The following is a 17,186-nucleotide window of genomic DNA, read 5'->3' on the forward strand; positions in this document are numbered from 1 at the left end:
AGGACAGATAAACTGAACGGCCAGGGCAGTGGGAAGGGGCAGGAGCTCAGGCGCAGGAATCAGGGCAGAGCCAAAAGTACAACCCGCAAGTCCTGGATCCTGCTCTCACCGCAGGAAAAAATGCCTCTGAACTACATCAGCTTGCGCTGACACCCCTTCTTGCACAACACCAGGCTGATCCCGAGTGCTTTCTGCTCCAAGCTGGAGGTGGACATGTTCCAGGAGCTGGGAACATTCCTCACCAGCCTGATCCGTGCCCCGTGCCAGGGAGCAGCCTCTGCCATCCAGGGCGGCAGCCCCAGAGGAAGAAGCAAACGGCTGATGGCAAGACCGAGACCAACTGCCAAGGTCAGGAGCAACCTCTGGGCCTGAGACAACGTACAGGTTTATCCCATCTTCTGACAGCGGGGGAAAAAAACCCGAGCCGTATTTGGAAAAGAAAGACATGATAAAGAAACTTGATGAGAAAACCTGCTGGCTGCGCTCCCCCAGGAGAGGCGGCTGGTTCTCAGAACTGGCTGCCTCTCGGTCCAAAGGCTACGGTCCACACGCGGCCGGCAGAAAGCTCCCTCATTTGTCCCGCTGCTGGCAGGGACGCCTGCAGCGGAGGGACCCCTCCCTAGATCACTTTTTAAGAGCTGGGCTAATGGGATGTTTTCTTGCTCTTCTGAACACATACTGACCTCCTTTCCCAGACAGCCTTGGGAGCAGCACCTCAAAGGGGCTCTGGGACAAGGTGTCTGGGAAAGGGCTGCGCAGACCCATGTGTGCGGAAGAATGGCAGGAGGAACGTGGCTGTGAAGGTGTTGGCCTGGAGTCCCGCTCCATTCAACCCATTTTCTTACCGTTTCGATTAAACTGCTGTGTGGGAAGCACAAACACATAAGGGACTCCTCCTTCTACCACTCTCGGAGCTTGGGAGATTTACAATAGCTGGAATATCAATAATGAGTTTGGAATTCTTTTAAGCACCACCCTGCTTTCTGACAGCTTCTGAGGTGCAAGAAGGGAGAAAAAAGCCTTCGACCAGAGATCCCTGCCAGCACATTTGGGCTCCTCTGTCCGTGAAGGGATCGGGAATGTGGGATGGCCAAGAAATGTGGGATGGCCAAGAAATGTGGGCTCTGGAGCAGGGATGGCCGCGGTGCAGCACGCAGTGGGTGAGTGCTGGAGCCACGCGTGGGAGCCAAAACCACAAGGCAGTCGACAGCAGAATGGAAAGGCTCCCATGAAATTAATTGCTCCAAGGAGACAGCTCGTGCAAACAGTTCTCCCCCTGCAGAAAGCCATGTCAGGGCAGGCCCAGAGATAGCAAGGAGCCTGGCAGAGATGAGCAGGGGGTTGCCAAGCCCCCGCTGGGGCACTACACCGAGAGGCAGCCGGGAGATGGCAAAATCCAGAGGAGGGAAAGGACCAGGGGAACGGTCTGTGGGCACGAGGGGCAGATTACACGTCCTGACGGCGAAACCTAGTGACCTGAGCACAGAAAAGACCACGAACCAGCAAGAGCACAGCCATTCAGGGCCCAACACAAGGGCCTCAAGGGGGAAAACAGAAGGTGGAGAAGTGGTCCGGGCTTGAGCCACAGGGAACTTGATCCTCTTTGCCCAGTTTTCATTTGGACGGTCTTTGCCCTGCTATTAATTTCCCTCACCGAGCACCTTTCAGATGCCTGTCTGTGCAACTAGGGATGAGCGTCCCGTCCCACGGCAGGGATGGGGATGTCTGTGTGCTCAGGGATGTCACGGGGAGGTACGCCGGAGAAAGGGCCGGGTGTGCGGGGAATGCCCACAGGCTGGGGGACAGAAGTGACACGTGCGAGTCAGGACCGCGCCAATTGCACGCGCCACAGTAGAGGTGTGCGCTGGAAGAAAGCCAGAGCGCTTGCACACACGGTCTGTAAACACGCACATAAATGTGCTGCCCACAAGTCACCGTGCTGCTACAGAGACCGAGCCAGCACAGGAACCGCTCTCCCGTAGGTGCAGAGACATCCCAGAGCTCCCCAAACAACAGCAGAAATCAGATGGAGCCTTCAGAAACGGAGAACCTTAGTGTTACTTGGAGGTGACGAAGCAAGAGCTGCTAGGAGGAGGCCGGCGTGGGACCTGCGATCTACACGGATTACAGCCAATTCCGCGTGACCCAGCAGAGCTCAGCCCTGCGCTGCAGACACACACACCCCCCCGCCCCCAGCAACTTGGCACCCACAGCTGGGCAGAAAATAAAAGTGAAGTCCAGCGAGCTTCCCTGCTTGCCCACAGCAACGCGCAATTTCATCACCACATCACACAGCAGAGCTGAACCTGTGACCGACACCCGTTCCTAGAGCTCCCTACCTCCTGACGGCATTCCAGCAGGGCAGAGCAACGAGGGCTTTGTTTAGAGCTTCTGGCGGCGTGAAGCAAGTCAAACACACGTAGCCACGGCTCTGTGCTCTCCCCCCCTGCTTGGAAGAAGTACAAGCCACTTACTGGGCTGGCAAGCCATAGCGAGAGATCTTGGCAACGTGACTGCCGCCTCCCAGGAGGAAATCATAGAATGGTTAGAGTTGGAAGAGACCTTAAAGATCATCTAGTTCCAACCCCCCTGCCATGGGAAGGAACACCTTCCACCAGACAAGGTTGCTCAACCATTGTTTCTCCCCTCTGCTCCTCACCAGTTTGAGGAGCGTCACTCCATTCCTGAATGTCGCAACAAACAGCCGCGAAAGCTTCTGACCCTGGCAGGGCAGGGATCAACGGCCAAAGGACATGGCTCACAAGTGGTAAACGGGGTCACGCGCACCAGCACCCTGGGAACTGGGAATTCACCACCAGGGGGAAGATGCAAGCAAAATCCCACTACTGCCAGGACTGCCTTCGTGGGTGAAAACCAGCATGGAACACCTGCTCAAGGGAGAAGAACATCAAAGGAGAGTCAAGAGCCAAGCCCCTGTCAAGCCGCACTCTTGACTGTGCCCCACAGCTCAGGGGCGCCAAGATGTAACGTCCTTTAAACACTGGTTTACGTAAAGTTAGCGTCCAGCAAGCACTGGTTGACCCATCATAAGCTGCTGGAAATAGCTGTGTTAATTTGAAGAGCTACAGCTTGATACCACAGTGTTCCGCCTGGCGGGTGGAAAGCACTGGTTAACGGCAATTGGTTAACAACTGGTTAACAGAAGCAACAGTTAGACTGGTGGGCAGGTATACATATTTTGGAGCTACAGGGATTGTCCGTGGGTGGAGCTGAAGGCTAATCCTTCATACAGGCAAATACCATCACAGTTACCTCTGCTTGACACTCAGCCCCCATAAGATGGAAAAAAACTCCTCCCATTTAGATTTTGTCAGCAGAAAGGATCAATAAAAAAAAAAAAATCTAGACCAAGGATCTCACTACATCAGGAGCATGGCAACGCTTATAAAGTGACCGGACACTCCATCGTCCTTCTCTTCAGGTTTAGGTTTTCAATTCCTTCATCTTTCTTGCTGCTCTTTGTCCTCCATCCAATGCAAACATGCCACCCGTGCCAGAGGTGGGGCTGAGGAGGTTCGTTACCAGTAAATCCCCGACATTACGCAAGCGGCGGCTGTTTTCAAGCCGTTTTCCCGTGCTTTACAGCAAAAAAAAAAAGAAGATCGGCTGTTTGGCAAGGTGCCAAATGAAGATTTCTCACTTTGGGTGGGATTCTGAGAGAAGGGGCACCCATCAGCACCCCCCCGCCTCCCCCAACGGCAAGCCTTTGCTTCTTGAAGGGCTGGGGAATAACTCTGCAGACCTCACATCATTGTGCTCTGCTTAAGTCTAGGTGTTGAGATACTAGCTGTTCAGCTTAACGAAGTAAGTTTTAATTAGAATAAATTACTCAGGGTTATAATATGGTGTGATTTATGCCGTTTGGCTCCTTTACTTGGCACGAGAGAGATTTTGAGATTTGAGATTCAGAGATTTGCTGAAGCCTTTAGGCCACGATAGAGTTAATTTCCTTAGTAATTTTCCTCGCAGCGGGCACAGTGCTGTGTTTAGTCTTTTAGCAGGAGGAAAACGTCGATAGCACACTGAAGTTTTGGTAGCGTTTTCCCTAAGTCTGGGACTTTTCAGTTCCCCACGTTCTGCCAGCCAGCGCAGGTGCACAAGAGGCGTAAGCCAGAAGATAAGGAGGCGACAACCCTCGGCAGAGACCGCACATCAACAAGGTAAGAGCAGCCAACGGCTGGCCTGGACACAGAGAGAGAATCCAAGAAGGTGTTAGAAGATCCCACACCAAAAATCACTGCCGGACTAACAAACAGATGCGTGAAGAGCGCGAGAGGGGTGGGGGTAGAGATCGCAAGGGTATCAGTGTTTGACGTCCCTGCCTGGAGACACCCAGCCCGTCCTGACCCCGCTGCTGGACCTTTGAATTAAACGATCTATTTTTATAAAATCCAACGGCTGCGAGTCTGCTGTGGGAAACCCGGGGTCGAGCCTGAAGAAGGAGGGAGCGCGGCCGAGAGTAAGCGTGTGTGTGATGAGTGGAAAGGGGCACCCATCGGCTCTTGGAGGTCACCCACTGCAAAGGCACCCTGGTCCTGGCAGTTAAAGACTCGGGTGGTGAGTGTGGGATGCCATGGCTGGGGTGTGAACGCTGGGGCCGCGGTTTCTCCTTTAGGGAACACCAGAGAACACCTGGCAGTACCCGGTTGTCACCCTCCAGCTGGTAGGTGGTCAGCAGACAGAGGTTAGTCACGCAAAGAAGTGTTTCGAAGGGATCGATATGGGAGCAAAATGTCACCGTGGCGTCGCAGTGCTGCCGATTGAAACACTTGGCTTTTCCAGCAGAAAAGCAGCTGGTCGGACTTCCCTGTCTGACACCGAGATGCTGACAGGAGACATCCGCTTCGAGAGCCCTCTGCACACTCAGCTGGGACCTGAACACATGCCTGATTTACACGGGACTTGGAACTTGCAGAGCGCAAAGGATTTAACAGCCAAAAAGGAACACGTCCTGTCTCGGTTAACTATATTTGAGATCCCATGTTTGTCTTCCCTTCTCGCTGTTCGGCCAAGCAAGGGAAAAAAAGTTCTGCTCCGAGGGAGCCAGGTTCGGAGGCTGGAGAAGGCAATCGGCTCTTCCCTGTGGCCCCTCGGGATCACAGTGAGAGGCAGGTGGAGACAGGAACCACCTCTCCCAGAAGGAGGGGTGTCCCACCAAGCCAGCCCGGAGGTGTCCCACACATAAAACCATGTCAGAGAGAGAGGCCCGTGCCACGGGAGGTGGCTACACCACAGGTCTGTGTAAGGAGCCGAGCTCCACCAAACAAAATATACCTGTGTGACTAAAAGCCCAAACGGCCCGTGCAGGTTCCAGCTCGTCCGTGCCACAGATTACAGGCTGTAGGTTGAGGAACGGCCCTTCAGACAAATTCCTCTGGCAGGAAGGAAGCTGGGTTGCCATCTCTTATGATCTTTTCAGGAGTTTCACTATCTCTGCTCATCTATTTAGAGCCTCAAGGGTCCTGGAATCATGGAATTATGCCAGGTACGGAGCTGTGCTTCAGAGATCAGTAAGTGCAGGGCCCTCTGCAAAGTGCGTACGGATGGGCCCTGTCTTTATTTTTCACTTGCTGCACCCACAGGGACGGCAACGTCCCCATCATTTTCTGCTGACGCTAGTCCCGGGTAACCAGGTAATGACAACCTAAGTCTCATTTATCAAAGCCCGAACTATCCAATGGTCCTACTTTACACTGATGCAACAGAGCTCTGAACCTGGACCCAAAGGGGAAAGCGGTGGAACTGGTCATGCGATGCTCTGCCGTGACTTTGTGCCTTGGTGCACCTCATCATTCCTGAGCAGGCAGAAGCACCACAGTCCACCCCGTAGCTTCCTCGCTTTGTCCACTGCAGCTGAGAATAAAGCCACGATCATTCACATTCAGTCAAGTCCCTTGGAAACAGTCACGAGCACGCATCCTTGCCTCTCAAGCAGTCCCTCTCATGGTGTGATCACGACACACCAGCACGGCACCTCCAGACAAGAGCCAGCCCATGCCCAGGAGCCCTGCCAGAACGGCTGTTTGCTCAAGGGCGCTTTAGGGAGCACCCGGGAGGAGCCGAGGAGGTCCCACATCAAAGCTGCTGAGGAAAGGGCACCTTGCCCACCAGCAGGTTCCTTTCCTCTAAAGGAGCTCGGCAGCATCCAAGCCTAAGTCAGCGCATCAATAACACAACACACACAGCTTCGCCTCTGGAGCAAGGCACGATCCTTCTGGAAAGCCACGGCTTGCTTTTCCACGTACTCTGAAGGTCTCAGCATTGGTCTCAGCCTGGGCTGGGGAGCTGCCACACACACTCCCCCGGCAGCAGAAATGCACGGCAATAGGAATGACTGCCGCCTGCGTGGACATCGGGCACTGCGACAACGCCAGCGGTACCATCCTGAGCCGGCCTGTCTCAGAATCCAGGGACAGAATCCAGCACCCTGTAAGGGGATCCGAGCAATAACACCACCTGCTCCACACCAGAGGCAGAATCAGACCCCAGCAGCCTGGGCTGCTGCCTGAGGACCTCCCGTCCAGAGAGGCAAGAGGTTCACTTCTCCTTTCACACTGGATTACATTTCCCAGCTGCAGTAAAAACCAGCAGTCAAAGAACAGACCCTTTTTCTGCTTGTGAACACAAGGCAGAGCAAAAATCATTGCATCAGCTTAGCCATCACGATGTGGGCTACGTCTTCTGCCCAGCACGTACAGCGCAGGGACCAGAGACGAGACGTTCATCTCCTCCCCGTCCCTCTCCCCGCTGCCAGTTCTGCGAGACTGACCCATAACCATTTTCCCTGAACAGTAGCCAAGAGAAATCATTTTAAAGAGGAAATATAAGGATTGAATTACAGAGATTAGCAGGAGAACAAGACGGGCAGGTATAGTACCAATCCCTGGTTTTACTTCTGTTAATCACTGTGCCTCAGTAGAGAGGTAACAGTGCGGAGTCAGGACTTTCTCCATATGATCGCACTGAACTGCAAGTTTCTGAAACAAATACCTTTCCTTCTACTGGAAACAAGCAAGATAAAATTTCTTTCTAATGTGGCAATTTTAGAAAGGTTTTTTGTTTGTTTTGTCCTCGTGCCAGCAAAGTAACATACAAGTATAACAGGGTTATATGTTTTTTATATACACGTAGGTGTTTATACACACCTAAAGCAGCAATATAACTTCAGCTTTTATTCTGAAAGGCATTTTACGAGAGGCTTTAAGGACCAGGAGGTATTAAATGGGGGGAAAAGCAGAAAGGGAATGCCTTGCCTTTTCAGGCACTCACCGCTCTCAGGTGCGTCCTGTCCCGCCGCCAACTGCAGCCACAGACCAAGAGAAAGCACTGCCTTGGCCAACATAGCAAAGCCTGGTCCCGGGCAAACTACCTTAAATCCAAAAGCTCGGCTCTGTGAAGGCAGATGAGAGGCTTAAGATCAGTCATATTACGCGCAAGGATCCACCAGATCCCAGGGTGCCACTTCTGTGCCGCTCATGCTCTGAGATCCCACTGCTTCTTTACGCGTTTTGCTGGGCTGTGGTGTAAGCTCTGGCTCCTGAAGGCAATTTTCCTTCCACTCCCACCCACCCCCCCACACCCACACCCCCCCCCCCGTACACACACTCCTTTTAAAGTCATAAATCCATCTTGACAGGAATCTGAGAGGCACAAACAGCACCCTCGCCGCTGCTGCCGCTGCTCCTCTCCCCCGTTCAGCTTGCCCCAGGAGCGAGGATTCAATTGCAGGCAGCCCGCGTGCAGCTGGGCTGGTTCAGCAAAAAAAAAAACCAAAACCAAAAAAAAAACCCCATAAAAATATATCCCTATAGATAATACTTTGGCCCTGCAAGACGCTGGCAGCAGTCCAGCTACCAGGAGGGGGGGGGGGGGGGGCGGGGAATAATAAAAAAAAAAAATAAAAGCTCAGAGAAATCCAAAGCTGCTCTGCTCTGGAATGAACTAGAAGAAGGAAAAACACGTATATAGAGGAAAGAAAAAGTAGAAAGGCTGGGGAGCCGTGCCCTGCCCTGGGAATATTGGCTAATCTTCTGGGAGGAGGAGGAGGAGGAGGAGGCTGAGCGTTCCTCCAGGTCCTAGCGCTACCCAGCGTGTCCCTTCCCCTCGCTGCCCCGGGGGGACCAACCGAGGCCACCCCGCGCTCCATACCCTGGCGCAGAAGCCCCCAAGGAAGGCAGAGCCCGCGGGAAGCGGCCGCTGCCGAGGTGGGGAGCGTGCGGGAAAAGGGCACGGAGCAATATCCTCCGGCGCGAGTGGTACACGCGAGAGCCTGCCGCGTGCCCGCTCATCATCTCCCTTCAGCGCGGCGTTACATACGCTCCCAAGTCTGCGACTTCTGAGTCAAAGGGTTCTCACATGCCTGAAAATAAGCCCGTGACAAATCTCTTACTGGATGACGGGGCACAAGAGCGTAAACCAAAGACCCCGGGTTCAAACTCCCCGGAGACGCAGCCGCTTTAATTCCCCTGTGTGCGGGAGACTTTTGCCAGAACGAAACTGGACCAAACCGAGTTTCCCTTCTCACAGCTGCCCGTGTACCTGCTTTTGGCTCCTGCTTATCAAGAGGGAGGTGACAACAGTCCCTTTCCCTTTCTTCACTGTAGGTTTTAACGTGTGCTACTTCTGGACAGATCCAAGACATTCCTGGTGGAGAAAAGCTGGAAAGTTACACCCCATTACGAAGAGACCAACCAATCATCACCTCCCTTAACACCGGGAGTGCCCAAATAGACAAGCTAAAAAGTAGCAAGAAGGGAAGGTTTGGAAGGCTGTGGGATTTCTGAACCCGGTGAGCAACGTTTCCTCCTATTTGATCTTCCTCTCTCCTGGGAACCGTAAAACAGCGAACAGGAGTTAGGAGCCAAGGAGCTGTGCAGGGTGGAAAAGAAGCTGTATCCCAACTCACCAACCCAATGGAAAGTCAGACGAGGCCCAAGAAATCAGATCCAATTGAGAAACCACGGATTCAGTCAGCTGGTTCCATTTCCCGGGCGCTTGCTTGTGTTTCCCTTCCCAGTTTGGTACCCAGCCGTGTCACGAAGGAGCTTTGCAGCATCAGGCTGTCCGATGCCTCAGCCCCACGTGCCATAACCCCATAGGAGCGACAGCCCCACATGCCATATCCCCACAGGGGTGACAGCCTCACCCACTGACTCACACAGGCTGGAATAAGCCTTATTCCAGGTACTCAAGTTAATTAGATACCCCTGCTCTCCTACCGAGAGCATGTCACCTGTGAGATCCCCTCAAAGATGGCACGTGGATCCCGCTGCAATACTGTGACCAAATACTGTTGCTAACCGGTTTCCCTGACACACGGAGCAGGGCTACAGCCCGCTGAGCGAAGTCTGAGCTGCTGAGTTTTGCCTGACCATGGGCACAGTGGGCTCGATCCTTGCCTCTCGAAATCTAAAGCAGACTTTTTCCTCTGAAATCAGTGCCGTTGGGGGCTGCCCCTCTCAGAGTTGTGCTTACTTAACAGCACGCGTGGTGAAGTGCAGGTCCTCTAGCAGCGAGGCCGTCGGTCTGTGGTCTCGTTTGGCAAGCAAGCTTCCAGGGAAAAAAAATTACGCTGCAAAGCAAATCACAGCGTGGTCTAATTCACCGATCTGAGCAAACTCATCGATTCCCATCCCACAGCTTCACGTTCAATTCGTCTGCTGGGGCATTGACCATGAGGGCAGCCAGGAAGGCAAAAGGCTTTCCAAACGGCTGCTGAGTGAAGCGCCCGTTCAGTCGCACCCTTGTTCTCTGCTGGTGAGCGTGTCCTCCTCGCTGTCCTCCCACCGGTCGCGTTCCCGACCTGGGAGGTGGAAGGGATGGGCTGGAGGCAGCAGGTGTTGCCCCACTGCAAACCATCTGCTTCGCATCAACGACCCTAGACATCCGTCCGCTCCTGTCCTTGTCTTCTGCCCCGTTGCCCAACGACCTGCAAAGACAGCGGGCTAGAAACGCTACGGGTCTGGAGCCCAGGGCTCACGGATTCGTGTTCGGAGCCCCTTGGCTAGGGCTGGTGGGTATACAGAGATGATTTCCTTCCATTACTCACTTCCCAAGGAAGTCTTTTCACAGAAGCGTTGCTCATCTTAGAATAATTCCCTTTTTTGCCAGTTTGTCAATGCAAATGCCATTCAGACTCGCAGCCTGGCGAGATTTGAGCCTTTATCTCCCAGCAAATCATGCTGGGATAGCTGGAAGCAGGAAAAAACACCCTGGAAAATAATTATATCTTACACAATTTCGTTTTATTTTTAAACTTTACTGTAATTAACAGATCCTGTTTCCAGTAAGACCAGTGCATGTGTGTGCTGGTTCTTCCCTAGTTGCATCCTGCGCTCCGAAGCCAGCGGCATCCCTCCGGATCTGCTCCTGTTTAAAGGCGAGCAGGGTCTGGCCGCGGATCTCAGCTTAGGCTCAGCTCCCTGCCACTGCCAAGCTCGTGTTCTCCAGCTGACATTGACTGTAATTCACTCGGGACGATCATTTTCTTACCATGCCAAGTGACAGAACAGCTCAGGAACAATTAACTATTGTAAAAAGAAAAAAATTAAAATTAAAAAAAAAAAAATCCAACCAATCACCACCAACCCATCTACCGTATTTTGATTGGGATATTCCTGAGTCTCAGCCGTGGACAGACGGATTCTGCAGAGTACAAACCCTTCAGTGGTCTGTGCAGGGGATCAACAATGGTAAAAAGGAAAAAAAAAAAAAAGAAAAAAAATAAAAGTCAAACCAACCACCACCAACCAGTCTACCATAGTTTGACTGGGATATTCCTGAGTCTCAGCCGTGGATACGCGGATTCTGTAGAGCACAAACCCTTCAGTGTCTGGGCAGGGGAAGGCTTCGGTGGCGTGCTGCAGCTGCCCTGACATTCCGGGGACGTAAACAATACGCAATTTCTGAAGAGATGCAATATCCTCTCCGAGACAAATTACCGCAGCTGGAACAAACAGGCTTTTGGGAACACAGCCCTTTTTTTTTTTTTTTTTCCAGCTCTACATAAAAGTTTTTGTTTGGAGGGGCTATCTATATATGGCAATTTGGAAATTCCCCATTTGGAAAGGAAGCGAAGCAGCTCTGCAGCACTGGGAGAACGACGTGGGTCAAAGCTCCTCCGTGGACTCCAGGGAAGGCTTGTCCCCAAGGTGCCAGGGATCCAACTTGGCTGCGCGTGTCAGGGTTTTTGGGCTGGAAGGCAAGACCTCCACCAGCTCCTGCCAAGACACCAGCTCGATTCCGACACGGAGGATGTGGAGAGCAACCGAATCACCAACACCATCCACAGCAACGCCAGATGTTCCTCCAAACACCGACCACGGCTGGCTGGGTGCTGTGTCTGCATCTCACACCTAACTTTTAAGCTGACTGCCCCACCGTGTCACACTCAACTTTCAAACCGCTCCAGGCTGCAGGGCTGGAGGCATGAACTCGAACTCCACGGGCTCCAGAAATGCCGTTCGGCCTTACAGCGGGGAGGATCAGGCCCTGTGTTGACAGTTCTCAGTTAACAGTGTGTCACGCAGTCTCCAGCCTCAAGTCAGCTCTTATTTTTGTTTGACTTGGAAGACAAACTACAAAAATAGACATGTTTACACCCTGCATTCACCAGTTTTGTTTTTCTCAAAAGTCGCCCTGTGACTAGCAATGACTCCACGGTGAGGTAAGGTCTAGCTTATACATGACGTCTCATCCCAAAGCATCCTAAAAAGTCACCCGGCACAAACACACAGCCACTTCTGGGGTGAAATGCAGTAGCTTTTCAACTACTTGCGGTATTATGCTAAAGCTCAGGATGTGTGAAAAAAAAAATAATTTGCAAGATATTCTCTGGAAGAGCGCAACAACCTAAATTTTCATACTGGGAAAGGCTGCTTCCCATCCTAATATTGAAGAACTGGCTGCAGACTTATCACGACCTTCTTAAAAATAGCCCGGTAACATCCAGCGACTCGATTTCCCCTCCAGCATGGGGTCATGCCAGGACACGGCATCCTAGTTTTCTCTTTGGAATACATTTGCAGCAGCCTACTTCAAAACGAAGGCATTTATGGAAATAACACACAGGTAGACGCAAGCACGTCAGATGCCTAATGCAGAGAGGGAGGAGGTTCTCTGAGCAATTGCCTCCTCGTGCTAGGAGCTTCCATTCCCTCTGGCTCCCATACGATTCCTCTGGCAGCATACAATTTGCCCCTCAGGTTTTATGAAATCTGGACAATGTGTGCTTGGGTGAGCTCTGAAGGAGTCAATTTGTCCCAAAGCATCAGCTCTCGGACACCAGAGTGACTTACAGCCTCCAGGGTCCTTCTGAGCTGCGATGGGATGGACGAAGTTCCTCTCCAGCTCCGCATCCTGGGCATCTCCTGGTCTCTCCACCCAAATGTGCCTTGAGGAATTCCAGACAGCATCAGCAGTGGTCAAGGGGCAGTGGAAGCTGGACATTGCCCAGAAAGGAAGAGAACCTGGTCGTTCTGATAGATAAGGCCACAAGACAGCCTTCAGTGCCTTTGAACTCCAGCTTCCCGAAGGAGTTCCTAGAGCAAGCCAGCCTCGGAGCTGACGCAGAGCTGTGACTCCGCAAACTCCTCCGCCTCTTGAAGCTATCCCGGCACAGCTCGTGGAGCAAAGCTGCTGGTGCCAGCCCAGCTTATCTCCAAGCCAACCCCAATCACCAGCCAGTAAAATTGCCCCAGGGCTGAGAAAGCGTGCCCTAAATGTGCAGACCATTCCCATATTTAGCCGCATCCGATGTAATCCATACCTAGAATCATAGACTGTGTTGGGTCGGAAGGGACCTCTAAAGGCCATCTCGTCCCACCCCCCTGCAGTCAGCAGGGACAGCTTTAACTAGATCAGGTTGCTCAGAGCCTCCTCCAGCCTGGCCTTGAATGTCTCCAGGGATGGGGCCTCCCCCACCTCTCTGGGCAACCTGGGCCAGTGTCTCACCACCCTCAGTGTGAAGAACTTCTTCCTAATGCCTCATCTAACCCTGCCCTGCTCTAGTTTAAACCATTGCCCCTCGTCCTGTCGCTACCTGCCCTTCAGGGCAAGGGATCACATAGTTCTACTGTAGGGTGTACAGGAACCTTATTTTAATGCTATCGTGCTCCTACTGTCTTCAAGACAATTGGCCCAGAGCTAACAGCAGCTGCCGCTTCTTTCACATTTGTAATTCACAGTCCTTGAAGTAAAAACCGCAGTGATGGACTGGCGTGGGGCTCCGCACCGTTGTTTTTGAGCCAGCCGGAAAACCAGACGTGACTGTTGTTAAGAGCTAATACGTACAGCTTCGTTATGGGCTGAAAGCGATGACATTCGGAAAAAACAGACCTCTGTGTGCAGCAGCACTTTGTGTCAGACGCGTTTACGGCAGAGCTGTGCAGCAGCCCGGCTTTCGGAGCTGCAGTTGGGCCAGTGGTAGTTCACAAGCTCACAAAAGTCGCGTGGAGTCCAACCGGCTTCTTGCCTTTTACCTTGCCTCTGGGTTCTAGAGAGTTTTAAGCGTGTCGGAACGAATGAGATCACTTGCAGAGCTCCAGGGGCAGGTCAAAGAGCAACCTGATACAGAGGGGAAAGAAAAAATAAAAGCGGGAGGGCCGGACGCCAGCAGCGCAAAGTGGAGCTGAAACACTGATTCGCCTGCCGCAGTCCAGGCTCGCTTACCCATCCGATGGCCCAGAGATTTCGTTTTCTCCTTGCTCCTGCCTGGAGCTGTTTTAATTCCTTAGACCCATCACAACTGCTCGTAACTAGGGCAGGCTACCCCAGCAGGTATGGAGTAGGGAAGGGGTAAAACGAGACACAGCAGAAGACAATGGAAGTGGTTCGCTGCTCATTCAGGGGCTTCCGGATTCCTCCTTTTGTAAGGTCGGGCAGAAATAGCTGACGCCTCTGGCCCAGCCTCTCCCGCTTGCTGCGGGGGCTCCGCTTTGGCGCCCGGCAGGCCGAACGCAGAGCTGTTGGGTTGTCATACCGCATCCTCCGCCCCGCTGCCAGAGGTGCCAGCGGCCGTCCGCGCGCATCGCCCTCGCCGCCGAGGCTGAGCTGCCGGAGAGAGCTCTGCCCTTCCCCGCTTCGGCCCCGCCGCAGGCCCACTTGGCTCGCCAGGGACCAGAGCGGCTCTGAAAATCCCACCCACTTCTAGGCAGGAGCCTGGATGCAGCAGTTAATTTTTAACCAAAGGCTATTCTTTGGAGTGGATCTTTTCCTTATTGCTTGACTTTTATCCCCTATCTCTATCCTGTTTGGAAAGACCAGACAAGTGGGAAAACTCAAATTTAAGATAACCTCCTTTGAAGCAGGTTTCCTGAGAAACTTCCAGTGATGCGCGCGTACACACACACACACACACAAACACACACTCCCCCTCTGCAGGAAAACAACCCCGCCAAAGGACATCAGCGTCTCTCCTCCAGGAGCCCGGGCTGTCATCTATTTTGCTTATTTCAGCCTCTGTACCCAATTCCTTCGAATCGCAGCAGTAATTGTTCAGACAGTTTTACAGCCCAATACCCCGTGCAGCTCTGCAAGGCTCCGACAGACTGCTGCGGGGGGGGCGGTTTTGGAAGGTCTGAGTTAACTCTATCATGACTTATAGTAGCTTGCTTGGATGAGAGCACCGTTCCATCTGCCTCTGGATCACCGTTCAAACAGTGGCAAGTCGTGATTGCCCAAGGAGAGGCCACCAGGGCAGCAATAAGTAGTAACACAAGCTCACACCCTGGTGCTGCAACGCACCCACGGCAGGAAGAGAGCAAACCAGCAGCTCAGGACCGTTTCTGTTCCTATCAGCAAAGCGGCCGTATTTCAGGTGCGCTCTGTTTTTAGAGGCTTGTCTAAACCTCGCCAGGCTCCGCTGGGTTCTTCGCTTGGCGGGGGCGGGGGGAAGCAGGCAACAGTGTGGATGCGCCCCCATCAGACCTGCATCCCGTCGGCGAGGGGAAAGGGAAGCGGTCTGCGGCTGCGGGTTCCCATCAGGAGGGGCCGCCTGGCCCCCACTTCAGGCGCAGCTGCAGGAGTGCTGGCCAAGCTCCGCTCTCTGCTCTCGCAGCCCGGAATTTGGAAGACAATGAGGCTGATTTTCCATAAAACGCAATACCCAGGTGACAGCGAGAGCCTCTCCGCTCGCCGCCTCCTCTGATGGGGAGCAGAGGAACCGGTCGTCTTATTTTTACCCCCACGCCAGCAGCCTCTGAGACGAGAGAAGCTTAGTTTCAGAATAAGTGTAGCCCGAAAGCTGGGATGGAACAGGTTCGGTGCTTGTGTGGCAACAGCAGAGGAGCACAACTGGACCAGCCTGGGACGGGGATTTCCAGAGTCCGGCTGTAGAGGTCATTTCTCTGGTCCAGGCTGCCAGAAAGGAACTGACCCTCAGGGTTCAGAACGAAACTGCCTCTAAGGTAGGCTTTGCTGGGGGCTCCCTTTTCACCTGAAGCTTTTCATCCCCCTCTCCGGAATAAGGCAAAAACCATCTGAGCAGGAGCAAGGCTTCAAGCGCAAAAACAATCGCCCTTTTTGTCTGAACGCAGCAAAGCAGCTGGGGAGTGAGTGGGAGGAAAGGGAATGACTCCCCGGGCTGTCGGCAGGGCTCCTCCAGCCCAGCTGACCTTGGCGAGCTCACTCTGTGCTCCTCCAACACTGGGAAACTTGTCCCCCCTCATGCTGGTTAGTCTCAGAGCGGGGTTTTTCTCTCCGGCCTCCACACCAGCCTGGAAAGCCCTTGGTTTGTGCCTGTTCTCGCACATGCCCAGCCTCTCCTTTTCACGGGGCATAGCTCTGAGTCAGATCTGAGTTTCTCCTTCAAGGCATTGAGTCTTCATTTTCCGCGTGTTCAGCAAGTTCTAGAGATGTGGATGCCTTGTGGAGGCAGGCTTTGCTGCCTACAAGCCACAGACAGGACGAGACAATCCACGTGCTGCCCCCACCCACAGCAAACGCTGGAGAAAAGCACTGCCTTCCATCACAGTAAAGCCAGCACCGCGCGGAGCCAACAGCAGCAGAGCCAAGCATAAAACCACACAAGAGGGTGCCACCATCCCCTACCCCATCACCATCTCCCACAGCCTTTCTGAGTGGGAATCTGACTTTTCTGGCACAAAAGAGCAGGACCAGTCTGGCTTCTGGAGCGGAGGAAGACCCTGGCGAGCTCAGGAGGGGCAGCACACGCTCCGTCCCCGGGCAAGGCTGCCACCCCCACACAAACCAACACTCAGGAGCTGGAAGGAGTCTCACACATCTTTTTTTCACCATCACAGACTCAGTTTGAGGTCAGTTGTTTTATAAATGCAGAGGGTGGAGGAGGGCTGCATCCTTCTGCAGGTAACCTTGCTGCTAGGAGTCAGGGACCAGTTCCACCACGGGCCACCTGATGTAGGCAGAAGCCTGGCTGTGTCTGATGCCATGTGGCATCTGGGTGGCCTACAGCGGACTGTATTATTCAACTTGAACTCGTTAATGGAAAGAGGCATAGAATCACGGAATCATAGGGTTGGAAGGGCCCTCTGGAGGTCATCCCGTCCAACCCCCGGCCAGAGCAGGGTCACCCACAGCAGGTGGCACAGGAACGCGTCCAGGCAGGGTTGGAATGTCTCCAGAGACGGAGACTCCACCACCTCTCTGGGCAGCCTGTGCCAGGGCTCTGCCACCCTCACAGCAAAGAAGTTCCTCCTCGTGTTGAGATGGAACTTCCCATGGTCAAGTTTGTGCCCGTTGCCCCTTGTCCTGTCCCCGGGCACCACTGACAAGGGCCTGGTCCCATCCTCCTGACACCCAGCCTTTAAGTATTTGTCAGTGTTCATAAGGTCCCCCCTCAGCCATCTTTTTTCCAGACTGAAGAGACCCAAATCCCTCAGCCTTTCTTCACAAGAGAGGCGTTCCGGACCCCTAATCATCTTGGTAGCCCTTTGCTGTCCCCTCTCCAGCAGTTCCCTGCCCCTCTGGAACCGGGGAGCCCAGCACTGGACACAGAACTGGTGTGCTAAGATCTGAAAGAGTGGGGCAAACTTGCTGGAATCTCAAGGTAATGAGAAGGAAGGAGGGGAAAAAGGACTTCTTGGCATCAACAAGTTGCTGTTCATAGTGGAAAGGCGGCAGGTGGGACATGGATTCCTAGATTGGAAATCCTGTGGCATAAACAAGCTTGAAGGAAGCAGAGGGTTCTG

At 53.4% G+C, this 17,186-nt stretch overlaps 1 protein-coding gene across 5 annotated transcripts in view; it reads right to left on the bottom strand.

Moving 5' to 3' along the window:
* Positions 1-17,186, bottom strand: part of VWA1 (von Willebrand factor A domain containing 1) — a 47,378-nt gene that overhangs the window by 11,875 nt on the left and 18,317 nt on the right. Inside the window, exons 1-2 of one of the 5 annotated variants that reach the window (XM_063353830.1) lie at positions 8,927-8,945; positions 7,291-7,411 (exon numbers count right to left, since the gene is read on the bottom strand). In XM_063353830.1, coding sequence (XP_063209900.1) covers positions 7,291-7,363 — 73 coding nt within the window. In that variant the 5' untranslated portion in view covers positions 7,364-7,411; positions 8,927-8,945. Of the gene's footprint in view, positions 1-7,290; positions 7,412-7,626; positions 7,813-8,559; positions 8,647-8,926; positions 8,946-17,186 lie in introns of those variants that run through there. The other 4 variants (XM_063353829.1, XM_063353827.1, XM_063353825.1 and 1 more) reach the window with 4 other exon arrangements.

This window comes from Chroicocephalus ridibundus, chromosome 16 (genome assembly GCF_963924245.1).
Source record: "Chroicocephalus ridibundus chromosome 16, bChrRid1.1, whole genome shotgun sequence".
NCBI classification, from domain to species: Eukaryota; Metazoa; Chordata; class Aves; order Charadriiformes; family Laridae; genus Chroicocephalus; species Chroicocephalus ridibundus.